This window comes from Echeneis naucrates, chromosome 19 (genome assembly GCF_900963305.1).
Source record: "Echeneis naucrates chromosome 19, fEcheNa1.1, whole genome shotgun sequence".
Taxonomy (NCBI): Eukaryota; Metazoa; Chordata; class Actinopteri; order Carangiformes; family Echeneidae; genus Echeneis; species Echeneis naucrates.
The window spans coordinates 10092492-10114948 of record NC_042529.1 but is presented as its reverse complement, the minus strand read 5'-3'; the positions used below and the strand labels follow the sequence as shown (position 1 = coordinate 10114948).

Below are 22457 nucleotides of genomic sequence, written 5' to 3'. Positions count from 1 at the left end.
GAGCTGCTCCACACTGACTGAGCTCTGAGCTGGACACTGCAGTTTAAGAACATTATCCCCTTTTAATCCACTTTGCCTTCTGCTACTTGCAGGTGGACAGACTGTCAGATGGAGCAGGGGGACACAGTCAAACAGACACTTCTATTTTTAAATGCTACATGTGTTTTGTCTTTTAGACGCAGGGAGCTCTCTCATACTGTACTTTGACGCTTTACCTGTTGCTCTTAAATATTATTATTTCCCCTCTAATAATTGTAATTGGGATTGAGTCTTTTCTCAGACATGGAGGACCAGGACATACGACAACAGAAACTGGACAACCAGGTAAAGAAACAATGATTATGAACATTGGATGTAAACTAAACATGAAATAGTTCAGTTGTTTTGTTTAAAGGGGAGTAACAACTATGAAACACAAATTAATTATAATAAAATGACGTTTATATTCATAGAGTGGGGTTTTTTCATCAAAAAATATATGTAAGACAAATAAATTATATGCGATAATGCTGGCAGTGATGCTCCTCCATTAAAGTGGTTAAAACTGAGACAGAGCTTAGTAAATAAATGGCTGCTTTGTCAAAACCACCGGCTGTGCAAAGCTCAACTTAGAGTCACAGTCTCATTTATTCTACAGAAGTATTTGAGGTACTGGCTTACATACAGTGGAGTCATGTATAAATACTTCAGACCAGAAATATCAGCAGGTCACCAGAAGTCTTATAAAGCTATAGTAACCTAATATCACTCATCTTACATTAAAATGGCCACCGATAAAAATACCAGTTTGTATGAATGATGGGCCCTGCATTTAAAATTCTGCGTGCATTATCAGTTTTTTCTTTCCTTTTTCTTTTGCAGATCAGAGTTGTTAAATTTGTTATTTTAAATGTTTTCATTTCATTTCAGCAACTAATTATATTTACAACTATAGATGACTGCATTTTAGATTGCATTTTAAATAACCCCAGATAACATGCAACTCCTTATCTCTTACTTCAGAAAGAAACTTTGTTGATAATAACCGTTAGTGTTTATCTCACAAGAACCAATAATATTGTCAACAACTATACAGATAAATAGGTCTGAAAGAGGTGATATCCAAGTGAGGATGTTACATAACACACATTAAGACAACATTTTCTTAAGTTAAACTTTGCTGCAAATAATTTAGATGTGACTGTCCTACAATACAGAGATCATGTTTTCTTTTGAGGAAACTGTGTTGACAGTTTAACTTAAATCCAATGTGCTCTCTGCCATAGCGAGTCCTTGTGATGAAAAAGCAACAAAAGAAGAGGTCTGATACTCAAATGGTGACAGCCAATCGAGATATTCGCCAAAAGAACCGAAGGCACAGAGCTGCTGGGTCCGATGAAACGCCTCTGTTGATCAGCCAATCCCTGAGCAACACTTCTCTGAGTGGTTAGTATGACAATGATTTATTTTTATCTGGAGCAGAAGAACTCAAAACAATTTTTGCACAATAATAATAAAAGTAGAACTCAATTTTATTGTGCAATTGTGCTTATCCTCTTAATGATAGTAAAAACAAGAATGTTTCTCTTTGTACTTCCCCTGAAGATCAAGTTGAACATGCCCATGACAACCCAGTGGATGAGATCACTCTTGGAGAATGTGATGAAACAGCACATATGATGTTAGAGGAGAAGCCAGTGACTCCCAAGAAAATGAACTTGGACATTGATGAAGAGCCTGAGGTGACATGTGCTGTGGAGGACGATGCCCAGGTGGAAGGGAAAAAGACAAAGAGGAAAGATGTGAAAAAAGAAAAAGCCAAACGTAAGACATGTACTACTAACCTTTGGGCCATAGATGGTCAGGAACTCTGCATGTTGTGTTTTTTGAATGCATGCTAATGTACAGTATGGAGACACTTTGCTTTACTAAATTATTCATGTGCAATTCACTGTTTGTTCAGAGGTGGAACAGAACAAGGAAAAGGAGAAGGACAAGGACAAAGACAGGGAGAAAAAGGAGAAAAAAATTAAGAAGAAAGACAAAGTGAAAGAATTGGAAGAAGGACAGAAGACAAACAAGACGACCAAACAAGAGCATAAAAGTAACACCAGTGTTGCACATATCAAGATTTATTATCAAGAAAGGAGTATTCTGTGTAATATACTATACACGATATCTGTGTCAGGAGGCAAAAGACCTATTTAAGATTTAACATTGTTATTTTGCACTTACACCATTTAAGTGACTTTTCTTTTGCAGAGGCAGATTTAGAGGAGGCTCAGGAAGTAGAGCCAGTGGCAGAGGTGGCAAGTCCAAAAATGAATAAATGTGACAAAAAGGATGATGAAGAGGAAGAAAAATCGGAGAGGGCTGTCCTCCAAACGCCAAAACGGAAAAAACAACTAGACACATGTGAGGAATCTTCTGGCCCCATTCATTTTAAGATCAACAATACTGCAGAGTTTCAGTAAAGAACAATTCTGTCTGTTTTATCTTCACAGCCCGGTGCCAAATAAGTGATGAGAGCAAAGATGAGGAAGTCCAGGAAAAAGAGAATAAGGGGAAAAAGACCAAGCAAAACAAAGCAGAGAAAACTACGCCCAGTCTAGCTTCACTCAACTCCAACTACAGGGAGAGTTCATCTTCAGGGAGTGAATCCAATGAAAGAGTGAGGCAATATATGTATAGAAAAAAAAAGATTTTTTTTTGGTCAAACGCAAACGGGAAGTCATTTTCTCTTTCTCTCAGAAGAGATTTGGTGAATGTGGTGAACTCATTCTTTCTCATTTCAGTCTACCTCTCCAGTGTCAGTGGAGGACCTAGAGAAGTTTGCTTTGCGTCCTGCTCCCAGAGACGTAACAATCCAGTGCAGGATCACCAGGGACAGGAGAGGCATGGAGAAGGGCATTTACCCAACTTATTACCTCCACATGGAGAAGCAGGATGGAAAGAGGGTTAGTGCATTCAGTGTTTGAGCACTAATGGTATGATCTTATATTCTTGCCACAATGACTCCTCTCCTTCTTTGTCAATCTATGTTTCACTGTGTCCCCACCAAGGTGTTTCTAATGGCGGGCAGAAAAAGGAAGAAATGCAAAACATCCAACTATCTCATCTCTACTGATGCAACAAATCTATCCAGAGACACAAACTGCTACATAGGAAAACTAAGGTATAACCCTCTTTTATTCCAAGTCTGTGAACATATTTTATTTTGGATGGGATTATATTTTTTGTATAATAAACACTATTGTGGGTATTTTCTTTGGGTTGTCACGTCAAGTAAAGAATTATGAATTATTATTATATTATTATAAACATGGTTTCCCTTAATTGTGAAAAAAACTTCTTCAGATCACATTAAACACAAACTGTCAACTTCTAAGAGTGGCAGACAAACACAATCCCAGGACCCTGGCACAAAAACACCTGACCTTAACTCTGCTTTGGAAAAAACTCATTTGTTTAGCTTTATATAGTATTTTGTAGTGATAAAAGTAGAAGAACAAAAGAAAGTAACTACAAATGCTGGAAATGTTTGCTTTTGATGATTCTAACTTGATATAAAGTGGAAATGATTCAACATGGAAGTGAGTACAACCAAAGAGTGTTTTACTTTAGATGATTTTACATCATGCATCTTAAAAGTCCAATCTATTTCAGGTCCAATGTTCTGGGCACAAAGTTCACGGTGTATGATGGAGGGGAAAACCCAGAGAAAAAGCCTTTCATCAAAGAGTCTGAATCAGTGAGACAAGAGTTGGCAGCAATTTGCTATGTGAGTTAGAATTTACATCCCTGTATACAGCTCAAAAAGGGAAATAAACAAAAACCTTTAACAGAATTGTTTATGATGTTCCAGGAGACAAATGTCCTAGGCTTCAAGGGTCCCAGAAAAATGACAGTGATCATCCCTGGCATGCTGGAGAATGATGAAAGAGTGTCCATCTGTCCAAAAAATGTATGATGAAAGAAATTCCTAAGCTTATAAAAGCTGCAATTCTGGAAGGTAAGAAATGTTTTAAATAAACTGAAATTGAATTTCCCTTCAGGATCTTGAAACTCTCCTGATCCGCCATGCAAATGGCAACACAGACAAACTGGTCACCCTGGTGAACAAATCCCCAAGCTGGAACGAACAGACTCATTCTTATGTGCTTAACTTCCATGGACGTGTCACCCAGGCCTCAGTCAAAAACTTCCAGATCATCCATCCTGACAACGGTAAGATGAGAACGTTGTATTGTTTCTCTTCTTCCTCACAACACAAACACAAGGTTGAAGGCTGTTTTGTCTTCATGACAACCCATCCCCTCCTTCTCTGCCCTCTCCTCCAGACGATTATATAGTGATGCAGTTTGGCCGTGTAGCTGAGGACGTCTTCTCCATGGATTACAGTTTCCCCATGTGTGCCCTGCAAGCCTTTGCCATCACCCTGTCGTCCTTCGATGGCAAACTAGCCTGCGAATGACCCATATCAGTGTGCCTGGAGAGCATAACTAGAACTTTGATCAAAATAAAAAGTTAAAACTGGTTCCATCATTTTATCCAGGGGCTTTCACATGTTTTGTAACCTGGTGCATTCCACCACTTTGAAGAATGTCACAGACCTAGAGGAGTTTTAGAGCTTAAGTATTATTGTATCACTGATTTTACAATAACATGTCAGCAAACTAATATTTATTTCAGATTGTGCAATTTGATTTAATAGTTGCTCTTTTTATATTTGTCAGATGAGTAATGGAACTGTGCAATTAAGACGAGGACAACTGTGTAAACACAACCTGTGACATATTAAATGATACTAATGCAAGTTTTGCACTTGATGAATTATTTCTTTTCAACACATACACAAACTCTTTTAGCTAGCAATTGACTTTTCCAAGCACCTGACTAACTTATGCTGCTGCGATCTTCTCCACATCTCTTTATCCATCAGATTGCATGGTACTTTCAACCAGTAAACAGTGTGCTATCATTTCCATTACGTTAAAGTCATTATCAGAAGAAGGAAACGTTCTTATCACAGCACCAAAAAAACTGAAAATAGCACTCACATCAGATGCAGAGGAACTGATAGAGCCAGCTGTATCAGCCTGTCCGCTCTTGTACAATATTGAATCTTGAAAATACATCCATCTAACTTGGGCCTCATTGCTCATCACAGGCTTGTTTTCATCATAAGCTGACACTTTCTCATGGGGGGGGGGGGGGCATTTTGGTTTCAATATAAATAGGCATCTGTTAAGCTCTGGGGTAAATAAAGTAAATATATTGGAACTGTATCTGCATATTAACATGTTGAATTCACCCATATTCTGTTCAAATTCTCTTTAAATGTTATATATATTTTCAAATTAGGCCTTGTAAGTATTTTCCCCCTAAAGAAGTAACTCATGCAGCAACACAGACCACAAGTGATGAAAGTCAAGGCATTTTTAATAGCTCACTCCTTTGGACCACACCTGAACATAACTGCAAAATAAATTTAACTGCAGTTCAGGTGTTGGCCTTATAAGACTAAAAATTGTTTGAACAGGACTCAACGGAACTGGACTAGTACTGAATTTGTTGTGGTCTAAGAGTAAATGAGTCCCTGTAAGAGTCTATGTATGACCTAACACACTGAGACTCAGTCCGCAAGTGCACAAATTAGTAAGTTTATAAACTCCAAAACAGCTAAATCACAAACATCAGCGGAAGACACTGACTTCAGGGTCAGCTCTTATCTTTTTACAGAATCACAACATACAAACAGGATACAGCTGATCTCCTGTCAGTGCACTACACATTGCACAACATTCATATAGGCTGCATGACCAAAAAAAAACCCAACATATTCCAGTTTCAGGTGGTTTTGGTCTGCATATTTTGACCTACATTAAATCAATTCATTTAATTAAGAAAAGAAGCGCATCAGCACGAAGTGAACTTTGGCATAAAGTCATCTCCAGATAACACACAGTACAACAGCAACATTTATTAAGTTAAAATACATTCATTTCTAAGATTTCTCACTTTGTGAGTAAAATCCTGGCACTACAGTGTAACAAAGAATTACTTCATTATGGCCCGCTCAAAGATTTACTGTGTTGTACATTTTGTTGTCTCAAATATAATAAATGCAGGTTAGAATACTAATAAAATGCACAAACAGTTGTACAACATTTTCTAGAAGAAAGAAAAAAAAAATTCCAGTATGAGAGACTGTGTGGTTTCTCTGTGGACACTTGAAATGCAGCATTACAAGAAATACATCCATTTACAACGGATCTCTTAAAAAGGAACATCCTCTTCATTTAGTTACAGGATTGATGACCATTGGCGAAAAAAAGGCAAACGGATACCTCCCTCTCTCAATCTTGATTACAGACAGCCCTAAAAGGAGCTTTAGTGAAAGATGAATTAGGTCAAGCCATCTCAGGGCGGAGGTTACATCCAGGCCAGCTGGTGTGATGGATTGGTGCTCGACAGCCAAGCTGAAGCTGATGCTGCTCACTGTGGTTCTGTTGATGTCAACTGATATCATCTGTCTGCATGGAAGTATCATTACAGGTTAAGTTTCTGTCTGAATTTTTAAATCTGATTGGGTACAGATGAAATAGACAGAAGAGGGCCGCATGATTCAATTCAATGTAAAAGCAGCTACTGGAGCTATTCTACAATCAGGCAATGGGTGTGTGAATGTGTGTTAATTAAATCTGTTATACAGATTTAAAGAGCCATTGGTCTCTGTAACTGTTTCTTTGGAACATGGAATACGCAATTTGTCAGTTTACATATGAGCATGCCCCAAAATATGCAGGATCATATTCAAAGGGATCACTTCCTCAAAGCTATCAGTGTTTTCATTAAATATGCATATTTTCATATCTGCCAAATCATTAACAGGTGCTTATTGACCGAAGAGCATTTCAGCATGTGGTCATTTTAGAGTTAAAGGACATTCACAGAGGGATACCTAAGTGACAGTTTGGCTCCTGACTGTCCAAGTGAAACATCATCTGTGTAATTCTTTAGGTGTCGACAATCTTCAATGTGTGAATGATTACCTGTCAACGATCAACTGTACCCTGAGAATTACACAAACAGCAAACAGCTCAGACACCAACAGCTCCTACTGGCTCATATTCAGCAAAGTAATCTTAGAGTGGGTCACTTTTTTATTAACACATCTAAAATAAATGTAATTCAATGTGATCATATTTCTCACTACTATTTCTCCTCGCCTCATTACACAGAAAGACGTTTATTTGTATCCTCAGAAAAATCGATGAGGATTATTTCTGCTCTGTTAAAATATCTTATCCGATGGATGATGATGATGACGACAGTGATTATGTGGAGGTCTTTGGAGACATAGAAACCTTTCAAATCTCATTTTGCCACAACCAAAACAATGGATCTGAACCCTGCAAGACGATGGTTAGAAGATATAAACCTTCAACAAACAGTAAGGACTGTAATGAGTTTGACGTGTATAATCAGCAGCACAGAGCACTTTCATAGCTGTCTACCTTTGTCTAAATTTCCCTTCGATGTCTGATTTTTGTCTGCATTGTGTCTTCTCTTCAGTTAAACCAAACACGCCATGCTGCCTCACAGTTAGTCACAACTCAAGTCAACACAATTTCACCTGGAAAAGCACCTATGAAGAATATGCAGAGTTCACTAATCTGGTTGACAACTTCAAGTTTCAGCTGCATTTCTTCAAGAGGGGAGACAAACACAACAGCGACAAAGAGGTACACTTTGTTGGTGGGAATTAGAAAATAACAGAAACATTTGGTGAAATATTTTTGATTTTTTAGAGGTGGCTTTGTCCCAGTTAAAAGTTGGTAACTACTTGTGCATTTCAATCTCAGTTCTTGAACTTTATTCCCGTTAGTGGAGCAGAATTCCAATTACATGTTTTTCCCACTGTACATTTTCTTTTAATGAACTTTCTTTGATGCCAGATGGCTCAGACATGATAATTTACAGCAGCTTCATTAGTGTGGACATCAGTGTGGCAGCTGAGCAAGCTTTGACTAAGAACATAATGACAGCGCTATTGCTCAGCCCTCTGTCCCTATTAATATGGACAGACCATTTAAGTTTGCTTTAAAGATCTGACTACACAAAAGGTCCTTGTTAATTAAGGCAACAAAAAATTTTAAAGCTAAATTATTACTCTTCATTCTGCCACAAGACATTAAGATGATGTACAAATTTTTTTGTCAGATTCTATTAGCCTTAATTTTGTTATAATGAGAAGTGGCACAAATGCGCAGGACATTTCACCCATTTGCTGATTTTATCATACCCTTTTTTATCTTTTCTTCCAGGTGATGTCACGTGATATTTACATTGACCAAACCAACTATTCTGTGGACGATCCGATATTTGCGCCAGACACCGAATACATTGCCAGAGTGCGGTCTAGTCCTAATTTGGCTTTCTACAAAGGACAGTGGAGTGACTGGTCCCCTGAGGTTCACTGGAAGACAGAGTCAGCCATGAGTGGTGAGTCTCCCACGTTATACACCGCTAATCTAAATTTGCTATGGCACACATTCATCTGGGATGAAGCCTGGTGAGAATGCATCAGGTAAGTGTTAACATTTCTCTGTATAGATTTGAACTCATAGCTTTGCTCTTGTTAATTTCTTCTCCTGTGTTGCTCTGCTCAGATCAACGAACAAATACATTCATCTCTAGGATGGTTAAAGTGTTCATCCACATATGTGTGATTGTGCCACTCGTCTCACTTTTGTGCTACATCTCCGTTAAAAAGTAAGTTCCTCCTCCAGACTATTGCTCATCAAAACTCAAACCACAATATAGCACATGCCATTTTATAAAACTAATGCATCTTAACATTTGTCCCTTACAGATTCAGGAGAAGTGACTTTATCCCAACTCCAGCACCATATTTCCACACCCTGTACAGTGAGTGCCAGGGAGATTTCAGAGTAAGTTAAAGTTGTCACATAAAATGATTGCTATTATCCTGAGAACGTCCTGAACAATGACTTTAATTATAGAGCTGGGTGATTACACACGAAAACACAGCAGACATGCAAAAAGAAGAATCTTCTCTCCAAATTGAAACTCTGACCAAGTATGCCGATGTCTTGGAGGAAGACCATCAGCCCAGGTTTAACCAACAGTTGGTGTTGTGCAGTCCATACAGTAACATGATTGACCGAGTGCATGATACTTCCCTCCCTGGCGTTCCTTACGCTGTGAGCACCATGGCTTCACATTCAGCTCCAGAAAACTCTGTGATGAGTCTGACCCCCAGCTCCCAGCCACTGAGCCTTGCAACAGTAGACTCAGGGTGTTGGCTCTTCTGTGACACATCCCTGGGGAAGGACTCTCCCTGGTACTGTAATGAGTACTGTACTCTGAGCACCTTTCAGCAGACTAGTCCAGTGACAGCAGAGCACCACTGGAGATTGTCAACAAATTCCTGCCCACAACAGATCATCAGTGTGGATGCCATTGAGGAAACCTAAAATTATGTATTAATATCTTGTATTGAACAATATAACAGCATGACATTTAAGTGTAAATAATGTTGGGCTCAAAAGTTTAACTGCACAATACAAAGCAATGCAATTTCTGTGAATAGACCAGTACTAAATGCTAAAGTATGAAAACACACAAAGCTACAATGCAAAAGCAAAATGTGTAATGGACCTGCAAATGGGGGGGGGGGGGGGGGGGTAAAACTTTTATCTAGTAATTCACTTTGCTTCTGAAAGCCAAAGTCATCTTGCTGCATTTACCTGTATAATAAAGAAAATGCTTAACTTTTGTAGAAAGTTTTATTTACGCCAACACATACATGAACAAAGCACCATATAACCTTAAAGTCTGATACAGAAGTAAGCCTACCTGCCTCAGTCATTGTGGCCTTTTTTATTTATTCCAAAGCAAACACTCTGAATAACAAAAAGACAGCCAAGGCAGCAGATTCTATCATATATTACAGCATGCTGAATAGAAAACCTGGGAAAAGAGAATTAGACAGAGCCATCTAGAGACACTATTGAGATACAACAGTATAAAAGTGCCATTCATTATACAGCAGTTGAAATACTGACAATGAAATAAGCTAATTTTACATTAATTTTATGGAAAATAAAAAGGGGGAAAACAAAAGGAAGAGACCCTGTGAAAAAGCAAAATAAAACAAAAAGACATTTTCTTCCTTGAACACTGATGACAGCCAGCTTGCATTGAGTTGAAGAAACTGGTACCGAGCTGTGTCCCTTGCATCACATAAGACAATTAATGTTAAAAGAAACCAGGATGCTGACGCACCCATTCCCTCCCAGCATTATGCGCCAAACGGCAATTAAGAACAAAAAATTGATAGGCCAGAGGAGAGCGGATGGCACAAAATGTGTGGAGTTTAAATAGAAGTCTTTAAGCAAGTCCCGATGTGAGAGGAGCACATTCATTGAGATAGTGAGCGGGGAGGTGATTCTTGTTAAACCCATTCCTTCTGCCACAGCGGAGCAAGTCTTCGCCCTTATGAGGGGGAGAATTTTTTGGCTTGTGCTCGAACTCTTTTTTCATATTCTACTCTGTTTTGGCTACAAGGGGGTAAAAAAAAACAAAAACAAAAACAAAAAAACAAACAAACAAAAGAAAGGGAAAAAAAAAGAAAGGAAAAAAACAAAACAAAAGGAAAACAAAAAACAAGCTGTTATCATGGCATTCTGATATCTTACTGAAATAATACAAAAATAAAAATAAAAATAAAAATAATCTATTTTGGCCAGAAAGAAGCCAGGACTCCTCTCAGATTGATCTTGTCATTTCATTTCAAGCTGTAAACCTATTTTAGACATGTTCTTATATTCCTTCATATAGCCACTTGAACTTTTATTTAACCCCAGGACACTCAAATTAATATTTTGTGTGCAGTTTTATTTCTAAAAATCAGACGGACCTGTGTGGGTTCTGTAGGTTTAGATGCTAAACAAACTTAATATGTTGCAGATACTTTGGATGAATGCACATTTCATATCTTATTTTAATCCCAATTTAAAAAACACATCCAGACCCTGTAGTGCACACACAGACCCACGCAAGCACATGAATGCATGCACGGGCACACCTAACAGACAAATTCAGAAAGGTCATCAGGTTCCTGACCATGTTTTAAGATGCCTCTCATTGAACACATATCCTCCTTGTATGGTAGTAACATTTAGCAATGTACTCTCATCAGACAGGAGTGCTATTGCTAACTGAATTGGTTAGCAATGCAATGACAAAGAAGCCAAACTATTTTAGTGCCAAATGGAAATAAATCTATTTCAGTGTTTACATGTTTGACACTTTGTTTGCCTATAGTTACCATGGACATTTGTTTTTCATGTAAATTTACTTTAGCCACAGTGCTACAGAAATCATAGCACATAGCAAAAACAATCAATTCAGAAACAGGTGAACATCAGCTCCCTGTGGAGCATCAGGATGTCTGAGGTATTATAGAAGGTGTAACTCAATTTCAACCCAGAAACTGTCATTACTCATCTCCTTGGCCCTCTGAAGACACTTCAGTTTGTTGATCTTTTAGATATTTTACTTGTTAGCACTCTGTTTAAAATATAGGAAATTAAATCTAGTATCACTTACCAGTAGATTGTGTAAGCCTCTGCTTGGGCTGGATCCTGGATATTTGGCTCATTTAGGAGTTCCTGGATACCTAATAAGATCTGTAAGATGAATCAACCAATTATATCAATAGATTTTTTTAAAAAGAGGCAATAAATCTGTTCTGCGTTTATTTATAGGACTGCATATAATATTTAATGGTCAAAAAGCTCTAGGTTAGTTGCACTTGGGTAAATTTACACCTTCATCCAATCTTCTCATATGAGATTTCAAGGATAATATCAAGTTGATTGAAAACTTCAGATTATAAATATGATTGTGAAGAAGAATTTACAAACTTAGATACATTTCCTTTGAAAAGGGACTTGCCATTACACGTCTGGGGCAAACCCAACCAAATGTTATTTCCTCCTGTCTTCGCTCCCCTGCTGATCAGTGTCTACCTGAGTGTCATTCCTTTGTCCTTTTGTTCCTTTGTCTGTGGCCTTGTCTGGGAACCATCCCTGCCCCCTACTGAGTTCACCCTCCTGTGGTAATCGGTAATACACATCCCACTATACGATCCATGCATGAACTGTCTGTGACCACACCCGGGGACAGGGTATATCTGTTAGCTGGCCCTACAGTGAGTGAGTCCCTCTGTGAGTCCCTCTGTGAGTCCCTCTGTGAGTCCCTCTGTGAGTCCCTCTGTGAGTCCCTCTGTGAGTCCCTCTGTGAGTCTCTCTGTGAGTCTCTGTCAGTCTCTGTCGGTCAGTCTGTCGGTCGGCCAGTGTCGGTCAATCTCTGTTACCGGACCCACTCTGTGTCGGTAGGCTCACCATGACCTGGAACTTCAATAAACTCACACCACCTCAGCCAACCTGGAACTAGACTCAGATTGTTTTTTTTCTTCAACAATATGGTGCCGTGACCCGGATGGCAACATACTTCCAAGGAGATTCCTTCTTCCAGACCAAAGACACGCCATTGAATTGAGAAATTCTGAATTGGTAAGGAGCTTCTTGAGAACCCATTTAATGCTACTGTGTGTTGTTGGAAAGTCTGTGAAGTTGGAATCCCAAAGAAGTTGACGCCATCCGTGATTTTGAGTAGGTTTGCTGTGTGGTTGTGAGTAAGAGTGCTGATAGGGTAACCATGTCTGTATAAGTAACTGGATTGTAAGCTTGTTTGCATTGCGTGATAGAATCTTTCTGCTCTTAAGAAGGTCAAATATTCCAGGTAGCTGAATCTGTGATTGTGTTTGGACGAGGTCCTAAGTGTTTGGAACACTTTGAGTTTAGTCCAGAGAGGGACTATTGAAACTAAAGTTGTGGGCCTGATTTGTTCGGCCAGTTTTGTGTAAACTGATTTGACCTGTGGAGTTTTAGCAGAGCTTGGAGTGTGAGCAATTGCGAGTGATTTTAAGTTTTGAACTTACATACAGACAATGGGAGGTTGTGTCAGCGGAAGGTCAGAGAGAGAGCTGAGTGGTCCAGCCAAATATATGTTCGACAATTACGGTAGAAACAGTTTAAAATTTGTAATGACATGGGCCGAGATAACTGCTGATGATGGCCACTTAAAATTTCCCCTGAATGGCACTTTTGATCAATCGAGATTAAAAAACTTGAGAGACAGACTGAGTTGTCGTAGAGACAGAAATAAGCATATTGCCTCCCTGAGACTCTGGAGGGATGAAAGCAGACGCCGCCATGTTGAATCCCAAGTAGCTGCCCTCATCGACCAAAATAAAAAGTTACGGGCCCAATTAGAAGAAAGCAAAGCTAAAGGTAACCCAGATCTCAGAGAAGATGAGCTGCCGGCCACCGATACCGAAGTCCAAAGTCTTTATCCTTTAAAAGGCCTAAAAGACTGCAGTACCGATGATGACGATGATGATGATTGGATTTGGGCGTACAGAATGGGCAAACCGTCTGGCCAGGACAATGCAGAGGGATTAACCACAATGAGAAAAGGGGGAAAACAAAAGAAAGCAGTTCCAACAAAGCTTGCCCCACTCATTACCATAGGAAAGGACATCGTTTACAAGCCTTGGAGCCGACGGGAGCTCAAGGAGATTGTGGGAGATTTTCCAAAAGATGTCAGGAAAAGCAAGCAAAAGTGGCTGGACGAATGGGAGTCTGTATGTGCCATATACAGTCCTCACCTTCCTGACCTGGTCCAACTGTTAAAATTGACTTTGCCAGCTGACGTGAAACAAAAGGTGATAGATGTTTGTAAAATTCCCCGTGACCCCACTGAACTTGCAGACATTGCACCAGAACAGGCTCATAGATTCTACAGCATAATAGCTGCAGCTGTTGAGAAGGAGGTAACACAGCAGATCGACTATACTCCTCTCAACAAAATCCGACAAGGAAAGAACGAGAACCCTCGAGAACTGTGCGAAAGATTACACATGGTGGCAAAAGATAACTGTGGCCTGTCTCAAAGTCAAATTGACGGACTTCCACCTGGTTACCTGCAAACCACATTTGTAAACAGCCTTCAGCCAAAGATCAGGAGTAAAGTACAGTTAACTGTTGGTTGGACAGGGAAATCTATGTCCGAGCTTATGGAGATAGCCCAGCATCACTGGGATAACTGTGAACAAAAGGACTGTGAAATGCATGAAATGCTAATGTCGGCCCAAGTGTCACACTACACAGGCGGAGCAGCCAAAGGAGGTGGCAGATACAGACCCTTCAGACGGAAGGAATGGAATCGAAGGCCAGGGCCGAGAAGACAAGTCCACAAAGGCAGCTGTTTCTGTTGTGGTGAGACAGACCATTGGATAAGAGATTGTCCATACATGACATCTCATGGTAAACCCACCCTGCCTACAGCACCTCCAGTAAGTGATCAAGAGGAAGACCAACAAACCCCACAGTATCACCAATAGAGCTGTCAGGACAGTAACCAATTTGAAACAGAAATGAGTGTGACCCAGGCTCCACTCATCAAATTAACAAAAACAAATGCAGAACCTCATTTAACGATAGATGTAAATGGAAAAACAACATCATTTTTAGTAGATACTGGAGCTTCCCTTTCAACTTTAAAACCAACGGAATCAACAAATTTGAAAGCATCCAGAAAAACAGTGAGAGCTGTGGGAGTTGGAGGAATTCCTTTGTGTCTACCTGTATCTGAGCCTACTACAGTGTCTATTGGTCCTTTCACAGAAAATACGTCAAGTTTCACAACTTCTCACTCTTTTCTTTTGTCAGACACCACTCCAGTGAACCTGTTAGGGAGAGATTTGTTATGCAAACTGAATTGTACTATCTACTGCACACCTGATGGCATCTTCTTAGAGACTAACCATGAAAATGCAACAGCTGTGATAGCTACCTTGACAGAGCAAATTCAACCCATTAGTGAAGAGAAAGGGGAAGTTTATGACAGAATAGTGTCAAGTGTGCCCCCGACAGTATGGGCATCTTCCACTAATGATGTTGGGTTGATTAAAACAGTTGAACCTGTACAGGTATTACTGAAGCATGACGCCTGCTTGCCAAGGATTCCACAGTATCCTCTTTCTCAGGAAAGGAGAGAAGGCATCCGTCCAGTGATTCAGTCTTTGCTAACACAAGGAGTAATAGTGCCATGTAACAGCCCATGCAATACTCCTATATTCCCCGTTCAAAAACCAGGTAAACAGGAATACAGATTTGTACAAGATCTGCGAGCCATCAATAAGGTAGTGCTTCCACGATTTCCCTTAGTGCCAAATCCCACCACTGTACTCTCGTCACTGCCAGCCAATTCAACTCATTATACTGTGCTTGACCTCTGCAGTGCATTCTTTTCTGTCCCTCTGCATACAGATAGCCAGTATTTGTTTGCATTCACATATGAGGGACAGCAATACACATTCACTAGACTACCCCAGGGATACACTGAGTCACCTACTATCTTCTCTCGTGCCTTGCACAGTGATTTAAAAGATGTTTCATTTCCAGGAGGCTCTGTTCTAGTGCAGTATGTTGATGATCTACTTCTAGCTTCTCCTTCTGCTTCTGCTTGTGAGACAGACACAATTGTCCTCCTAAATGCTTTGGCTGTAAAGGGACACAAAGCTTCACTAAAGAAAGCCCAGATGTGTCAGACTGTAGTCCAGTATCTGGGACACACTTTATCTGGCTCAACAAGAGTCCTCACTCCATCTAGAGTAAAAGCTATATTGGAAGTGCCTAAACCCACTAGTGCGTCACAGATGAAAACTTTTTTGGGAATGACAGGGTACTGTAGACAATGGATACTGGATTATGCGTCACTTGCAGCCCCACTCCAAGAGATGTCCAAACCCTCAATCTGTACACAACCCCTAACTTGGTCACAACAAGCTAATGATTCATTTGAAGAGTTGAAACAAGCATTACTGTCAGCCCCTGCACTTGGACTTCCTGATTACAACCAGCCTTTCACACTGTTTGCCCACGAGAAATGTGGTTTTGCACAATCTGTTCTCACACAGCGCCATAACTCCTCCTACAGACCTGTTGCCTATTTTTCCTCCAGACTGGATCCAGTAGAGAGAGGACTTCCTCCTTGCCTGAAAGCTGTTGCTGCAACAGCACTTGCAATTAGCAAATCTGCTGATATTGTATTAGGCTCTCCACTCACAGTCATGATCCCACATGATGCTCTCACTCTGATTACCAGGGAAGCTCACAGGCATGTGACAGGAACTAGGGAGGCGAAATATGTACTAACACTCACAGCTCCTCACATAACCCTTAAAAGATGCTCTATTCTTAACCCTGCCACTCTATTGCCCACGGAAGATGATGGTGATCCTCACAATTGTATGGATGTTGTCTCATGCTCTTCTAAACCTCGCCCAGACCTTTCTGAAACACCACTCTGTAACTCTGATCTTGTTCTTTTCACTGATGGCTCAGCTTACAGAGAAAATGGAGTGCCATATGCAGGGTATGCAATTTGTGATAACTTCTCAGTAATTGAAAGTGCTGCTCTGCCATCCTCGAGCTCTGCCCAAGTAGCTGAATTGTATGCACTGATGAGAGCCTGTCATCTGGCAAAAGGTAAAACTGTTACAGTTTACACAGATTCCAGATATGCGTTTGGCTGTTTGCATGATTTTGGTACGCTGTGGGCAAACCGAGGATTCATCACCTCCTCTGGAACGCCAGTAAAACACGGTAAATTGATTGGGGAATTGTTGGATGCATGTCAGCTGCCCTCATCCATTGCTGTTGTAAAATGTGAAGCACACACAAAGTCTGATGATCCTGTTTCTCAAGGCAATGCTTTGGCAGACCATGCGGCCAAGGCAGCTGCCAAGATTGGTGATCCTGTCCATGTAAAGCTCTGTCCCTCCATAACTGCTAACGATCTTGCTTCTCCTAATGATGTGGCATCCTTACAGGAGAACGCTGATGCGAAGGAGCATAGGTTGTGGCTTTCCCATGGATGTAAATATGTAAATAACGTTTGGTTCCACAGAGATGGCCGTGTTGTGGCTCCGACATCTCTGTACCCGTGGTTGGCCCGCATGTCGCACGGCTTGTCGCATGTGAGCAAAGAGAAGATGTGTCAGACAGTACTGAAGGATTGGTATGCTCCTGGATTTACTTCCTATGCTAAGAAGTTTTGTGAACAATGCTTAATCTGCCAACAGCATAATCCAGGAAGGACAGTTCAGACGACGCCGTCGACACATCCTCCGCCACGAGGACCTTTTGAAGCCCTACAAATTGATTTTATTCATATGCCCAAATGTGAGGGATATGAAAGTGTTCTTGTATGTGTTGATATGTTTTCAAACTGGCCTGAAGCGTGGCCTTGCAAGAAAACTGATTCTGCCTCAGTGGTGAAATGCCTGCTGAAAGACATCGTTCCAAGATTTGGAATCCCACTGAGCATAAACTCAGATCGTGGGACCCATTTCACGGGACAAATAATGACTGAACTCTGTAAGTCTCTAGGAATCAAACAGAGGCTACACTGTCCATACCATCCACAGTCTGCTGGTCTGGTGGAACGACAAAATGGTATTTTGAAAAACAAGTTGGCGAAACTGTGCGCTGAAACAGGGTTGAAATGGACAACGCTGCTGCCCCTGGCCTTAATGTCAATGAGGTCCACACCTGTCCGGAAACACAAACTAACACCTCATGAAATTATTACAGGCAGACCCATGACGGTGCCCAGCAGCACAGCCCTGTGCATAGGAAAAATGGATCTTCACGCCATGGATGAGTCAATGATATCATTTTGTTCTGCACTAACTACCACTGTAAAGTCATTCCACAGAAAAGTCAAAGCTGCCCAGTCTTCTCCTAGCGACCAGTCCTGCCACGACATCCAACCAGGGGATTGGGTGTGCATCAGAGAGTTCCGACGGAAGAACGCCCTTGAACCTCGCTGGTCCAAACCACATCTCGTCCTGCTGACCACCAACACAGCTGTTAAGTGCGAAGGTCGTCCTACGTGGATCCACGCATCCCACTGCAAGAAAACACCCCCACCACCATGCAGCAGAAACCAGCAAGATCCCTCCTCCTCATCGCCATCGAGTTGATAGAAGGACCCCCTCCCCCACGGGATAAAGCTGGCACCGGAATCCCAGAAGAAGAGGGAGAAGTACATCTCCAGAGACCTGGATTCAACCCGAATGGATTACACCCAACTAGATGGAACCCTTCACTGGTTACTGAAACAACTACAACGATCATGTATTCTGCTTCCAACACAACCGAATCTACCCCGCACCTAGAAGATGACAATTCAGATTTTTTGTATATGATTGACATTGATTTCGATTGAACAGGAAAACCACCTTAATTCTATTGTTCATCTTATTGTTAATTGTTTATTGTGTTCACCTTTTGTTACTGTTAAAAAAAAAAAAAAAAAAAAAAAAAGGGTGGACTGAAGAAGAATTTACAAACTTAGATACATTTCCTTTGAAAAGGGACTTGCCATTACACGTCTGGGGCAAACCCAACCAAATGTTATTTCCTCCTGTCTTCGCTCCCCTGCTGATCAGTGTCTACCTGAGTGTCATTCCTTTGTCCTTTTGTTCCTTTGTCTGTGGCCTTGTCTGGGAACCATCCCTGCCCCCTACTGAGTTCACCCTCCTGTGGTAATCGGTAATACACATCCCACTATACGATCCATGCATGAACTGTCTGTGACCACACCCGGGGACAGGGTATATCTGTTAGCTGGCCCTACAGTGAGTGAGTCCCTCTGTGAGTCCCTCTGTGAGTCCCTCTGTGAGTCCCTCTGTGAGTCCCTCTGTGAGTCCCTCTGTGAGTCCCTCTGTGAGTCTCTCTGTGAGTCTCTGTCAGTCTCTGTCGGTCAGTCTGTCGGTCGGCCAGTGTCGGTCAATCTCTGTTACCGGACCCACTCTGTGTCGGTAGGCTCACCATGACCTGGAACTTCAATAAACTCACACCACCTCAGCCAACCTGGAACTAGACTCAGATTGTTTTTTTTCTTCAACAATTGACTGAACATATAATCTTTGATCACCATGCATGCCATAATTACTATGTTGAGTGACAGGGACATGTCTATTGAAAGAGAGTGAAATCTAATTGTACACAGATGTATTTATTAAGTATACCTGCTTTATTGTGATGGCCGGTCTCCAGTCCTTGTCCTCCTCTAGAATAGATAGGCATACTGTGCCTGATGGATACACATTTGGATGGAACAGTGGAGGCTCAAATTTACCTAAAAACAAACAAAAATAAAATAAAATGTTAAGCGCATTTACATTACAGACCTATTATGAAATGTCAGTCATGATGACCAAATTCCTTAAACATTGGAAGGCTTTTTAACAGCATAAGGAGATTCAACTAAAAAGGCAGTAGCTTCTGATGTTCACATCTACACTGGCTGAACAATATTTTATTGGCAGAATTTTTATTGCCACCAGCATCGCCACCTTATTCTCCTATGTCCCAATATCCAGGCATTGTGTGGTAATGCAATATGTCCATTCAAATCATTTACAGGTACGACATGGTAAAATTAACAGTAAAAGATGCATGTCTGAAAACACCACCTAGCTGGGCCAACAACTAGCATTCAAATACTCTGTTAAACAGGAACAGAAGGATAAAATGACAAAGTACCCTTTCAACCACTGACTTTGAAGTCTCCAAAGAGTCCTATGCCGTAGTGAGACTGTCCTATGCTTTTGACCAACTTTAACAACAAATATGCAGATACTTGGTTTTGATCTGTGATTATGTCTTGTTAAATTTTAGTTGTAGCTCACTTTTTCAACCACAAGCATTGTTTAGCCTCCATGTGTCTGAAGTAACCTCCATGATGGGAAAGCAACAGATCTGTTTAGTGGGCTTTAGCTCTGAAAGACATGCGAATGTCAACCAATATATACCCACATCTACTGCAGTCACTTGACCCCAGTGTGAATGCTGACTGTATGCCTTTCCATTGCAAACAAAAATCTTGATGTTTGTTAATTTTTTTTTATGCTCCTGACCTCATCTTGCCGCCCCCCCCCCCCAAAAAAAAAACAAAACAAACAAACAAAAAAAAACAACCAACATTTACTAGGTGAAATCACGACAAAAGCTATATTCATGGTGGACACAGAGTAGACAATGTAACTCACATTTTGGAGGTGAAGAAGGGTAGTCATCCTTGAACAACATGCGCAGTTTGAACAGTCCTCCTTCCCACGGAGTCTGAGGAGAGAGTCATTAGAAACAATCTTATTAGCGTCAGTTCAAATTAAAAAAAAAAAAAACAAAACAAAACACCACACTGACTGTTCAGTCAAAAACTATGAATTATTAAGATTTCACATGCCTTTCATTTGAAAATTAGCTCAGTACCCCCCCCCCCCCACTACTCATGCTTACACAAAAAGAATTGCAATTGTCTTAGAAGATATGTTGTTTAAAAGCAGCACATGGTCTTTTGCATCTTCTACAGAAATGTTGTTATATCAAGCCCACCATATTCTTTTTGGAGTACTTGCTATGCAAAGTAAGGACACCCTGCATGCAAACAGGTTGAAACACATTACCCCCTTCTTGCCAGGAATAGCACACTCCCAATTCATGAGATTCATGGTTCCATCTGGATTTTTAGTTGGTACAGCAACAAATCCCTGCAAAATTAGATAGGAGAGAGCAAAATTGTTTAAAGAATTGTGCATAATAAAAGCCCAGAAATATTGGCATAGAGAAGTAAGAAATTGTGCATCTCCTACAACACTACTTACAAAAGGATGGTCCTTCCGCCAAGCCTTGCGCTCCTGGGCAAGCCGGCTCAATGCAATGCCTGACATGATTTGTGGACTCCTGTAAAGAAAGAGAATGCCAGATCAATTTTACAGACACTACCATTCAAATTAGCCATTCATTACGCAAAGAAATCCAAACCTTTTGCTCCCAAAAAAACAAACAAACAAAAAAAAACTAACATAACATTCTCCTGCATAACAAAGTGGATGCATTACTGTCCTTACAGACATTCTCTATTTTCGCTAAATATGATCCACAGAAATTGGATCGCACAGAAGGTATAAAGCCACAAAAATGTTTTTGTGCTGACATTAAATGTTAAAAGCATTATCAATGTAGAAGAACAACTGATCAGCTGCACTTTCCCTCCCACCCAGTGAATGACAATCCTCTCTAAACAAGAGCAGTCAGACCCTCATCTGTTAATGAAGGCGTGATAACAGGTCCATCACCTTGAATTAATTAGAGTTAAATACTGCTCAACCTCTCTGCTGCGCGTCCGGGGATGATTGCAATCACTTTCCCCAGCTAGTGTTGGTGCAGAGGTGATGTTGGTGCTTCTGTTATCGGTTCACTTCAGGGCTCATTTACAGCTAATTAGACGCTGCACCGGAATGTCTGATCATCTCTATAGCAACGAAGCTTTGGAGGTACGGACGGGCAAAAGCAACAAAACGGTCCCAACAACAACTAATTATTATGACTCACATGCTATTACCAAACTTTATACCGATAAAGTTACACTGGATATAGCATCATATGTGATACTTGGAAGTTTTTACATCAACCTTAAAAGTATTACAACGAAAGTATTTTTATCGAAGTGTCTTGATCGCCGAGAGCTAGCCAACTTAGCCGGTGAAGATACAGTGGGGGGGGAAAAAAAAAAAAAAACAGCGAGAGAGGTTTTTACTCTTGACACACCAGATGTTTCAAAAGTAAAAGGCGGTCCACGGGGCGACGCCATTAACATTTCATTTGTCTCGCAGTCGTTGAGCTTTAGTGTAAACTTGCTGTCAACGCAAACGTCCAGAGTATCAAAGCTATCTAGTTAGCAAGCTAGCCGGTTAGCTTGATAAGCTAACTCATGTGCGCCAGAATCGTGCTTCATCCCAACAGGCGCTGGCGCTGTTAGCGTCTGACACGGCCTGATGCAGCACAAAAATGCGCAATTGCACTTGATTTTGACACATTTTTGGATGAGGAAAGTGATTGCTGCCTTATTCTAACGCTTAATAATGTCTATTCACAAACGGCAAACAAGGATGTGGTATAATGTACAGGAATAAACCCTGCCATAATCCATTAAAGAACAGAGACAAAGAACGCCAGAGCTAAAAGGCGCACATTTGTGCATTGCCAAACTAGCGAAAATGGCGCAAACTGAAGCGGGTAAAATATCTTAACACACGACAAAATTGGCATCTTCCGTAAAAAAGGTGCACTCCTACCTTACAGTATGGCTGCACTGGCTCTGATAATTGAGCGAAATGAATTAATCGTGCTGAAATCCTGTTAAACCTTGGAAAGTTTCCCTCCTGAAAAACCACCCGCTCCGAGTCAAGCTAGACACAAACAGCAAAGCGAAACAGTCACCGTCGTTTACTTCCGTCTTGGTTT

General features: G+C 40.8%; 3 protein-coding genes across 4 annotated transcripts; 2 read left to right on the top strand and 1 right to left on the bottom strand.

The window, feature by feature from the left end:
* The first annotated feature begins 223 nt into the window (after positions 1–223).
* Positions 224–4774, top strand: LOC115060117 (tubby protein homolog). Its single transcript, XM_029527952.1, has 12 exons — positions 224–324; positions 1266–1425; positions 1585–1803; positions 1943–2083; positions 2242–2394; positions 2484–2650; positions 2775–2936; positions 3042–3154; positions 3646–3760; positions 3845–3943; positions 4035–4206; positions 4320–4774. The coding sequence occupies exons 1-12, from the start codon at positions 283–285 to the stop codon at positions 4451–4453; spliced, it is 1677 nt and encodes a 558-aa protein (XP_029383812.1). The 5' UTR covers positions 224–282; the 3' UTR covers positions 4454–4774.
* Positions 4775–6399: 1625 nt separating this feature from the next.
* LOC115059551 (interleukin-21 receptor) lies at positions 6400–9698 on the top strand. 2 transcript variants are annotated; one of them, XM_029527059.1, is made up of 8 exons: positions 6400–6537; positions 7003–7132; positions 7248–7435; positions 7558–7727; positions 8310–8487; positions 8655–8757; positions 8858–8936; positions 9009–9698. In XM_029527059.1, exons 1-8 carry the CDS (start codon positions 6438–6440, stop codon positions 9480–9482), a joined length of 1422 nt encoding a protein of 473 aa, XP_029382919.1. In that variant the 5' UTR covers positions 6400–6437; the 3' UTR covers positions 9483–9698. The 2 variants fall into 2 exon arrangements, with proteins under 2 accessions (XP_029382919.1, XP_029382918.1); XM_029527058.1 differs by having other exon boundaries at positions 7224–7435.
* Positions 9699–10046: 348 nt separating this feature from the next.
* On the bottom strand, positions 10047–22423 carry ube2ib (ubiquitin-conjugating enzyme E2Ib). Its single transcript, XM_029527060.1, has 7 exons — positions 22289–22423; positions 20816–20894; positions 20618–20701; positions 20201–20273; positions 19178–19287; positions 11620–11699; positions 10047–10568 (listed from the first exon to the last, which is right to left on the bottom strand). The coding sequence occupies exons 2-7, from the start codon at positions 20879–20881 to the stop codon at positions 10505–10507; spliced, it is 477 nt and encodes a 158-aa protein (XP_029382920.1). The 5' UTR covers positions 20882–20894; positions 22289–22423; the 3' UTR covers positions 10047–10504.
* Between the last annotated feature and the right edge of the window lie 34 nt (positions 22424–22457).

Coding starts and splice junctions, on each gene's coding strand:
- LOC115060117 (XM_029527952.1), top strand. CDS start 283: ATGGAGGACCAGGACATACGACAACAGAAACTGGACAACCAG. Junction 3,761..3,844: donor AGTTGGCAGCAATTTGCTAT/GTGAGTTAGAAT, acceptor ATGATGTTCCAG/GAGACAAATGTCCTAGGCTT. Junction 3,944..4,034: donor TGTCCATCTGTCCAAAAAAT/GTATGATGAAAG, acceptor ATTTCCCTTCAG/GATCTTGAAACTCTCCTGAT.
- LOC115059551 (XM_029527058.1), top strand. CDS start 6,438: ATGGATTGGTGCTCGACAGCCAAGCTGAAGCTGATGCTGCTCACTGTG. Junction 6,538..7,002: donor GCATGGAAGTATCATTACAG/GTTAAGTTTCTG, acceptor GTAATTCTTTAG/GTGTCGACAATCTTCAATGT. Junction 7,436..7,557: donor ATATAAACCTTCAACAAACA/GTAAGGACTGTA, acceptor TCTTCTCTTCAG/TTAAACCAAACACGCCATGC.
- ube2ib (XM_029527060.1), bottom strand. CDS start 20,881: ATGTCAGGCATTGCATTGAGCCGGCTTGCCCAGGAGCGCAAGGCTTGG. Junction 19,288..20,200: donor CCCTTCTTCACCTCCAAAAT/GTGAGTTACATT, acceptor GTTTGTTTTTAG/GTAAATTTGAGCCTCCACTG. Junction 10,569..11,619: donor GAGGCTTACACAATCTACTG/GTAAGTGATACT, acceptor ACCCCCTTGTAG/CCAAAACAGAGTAGAATATG.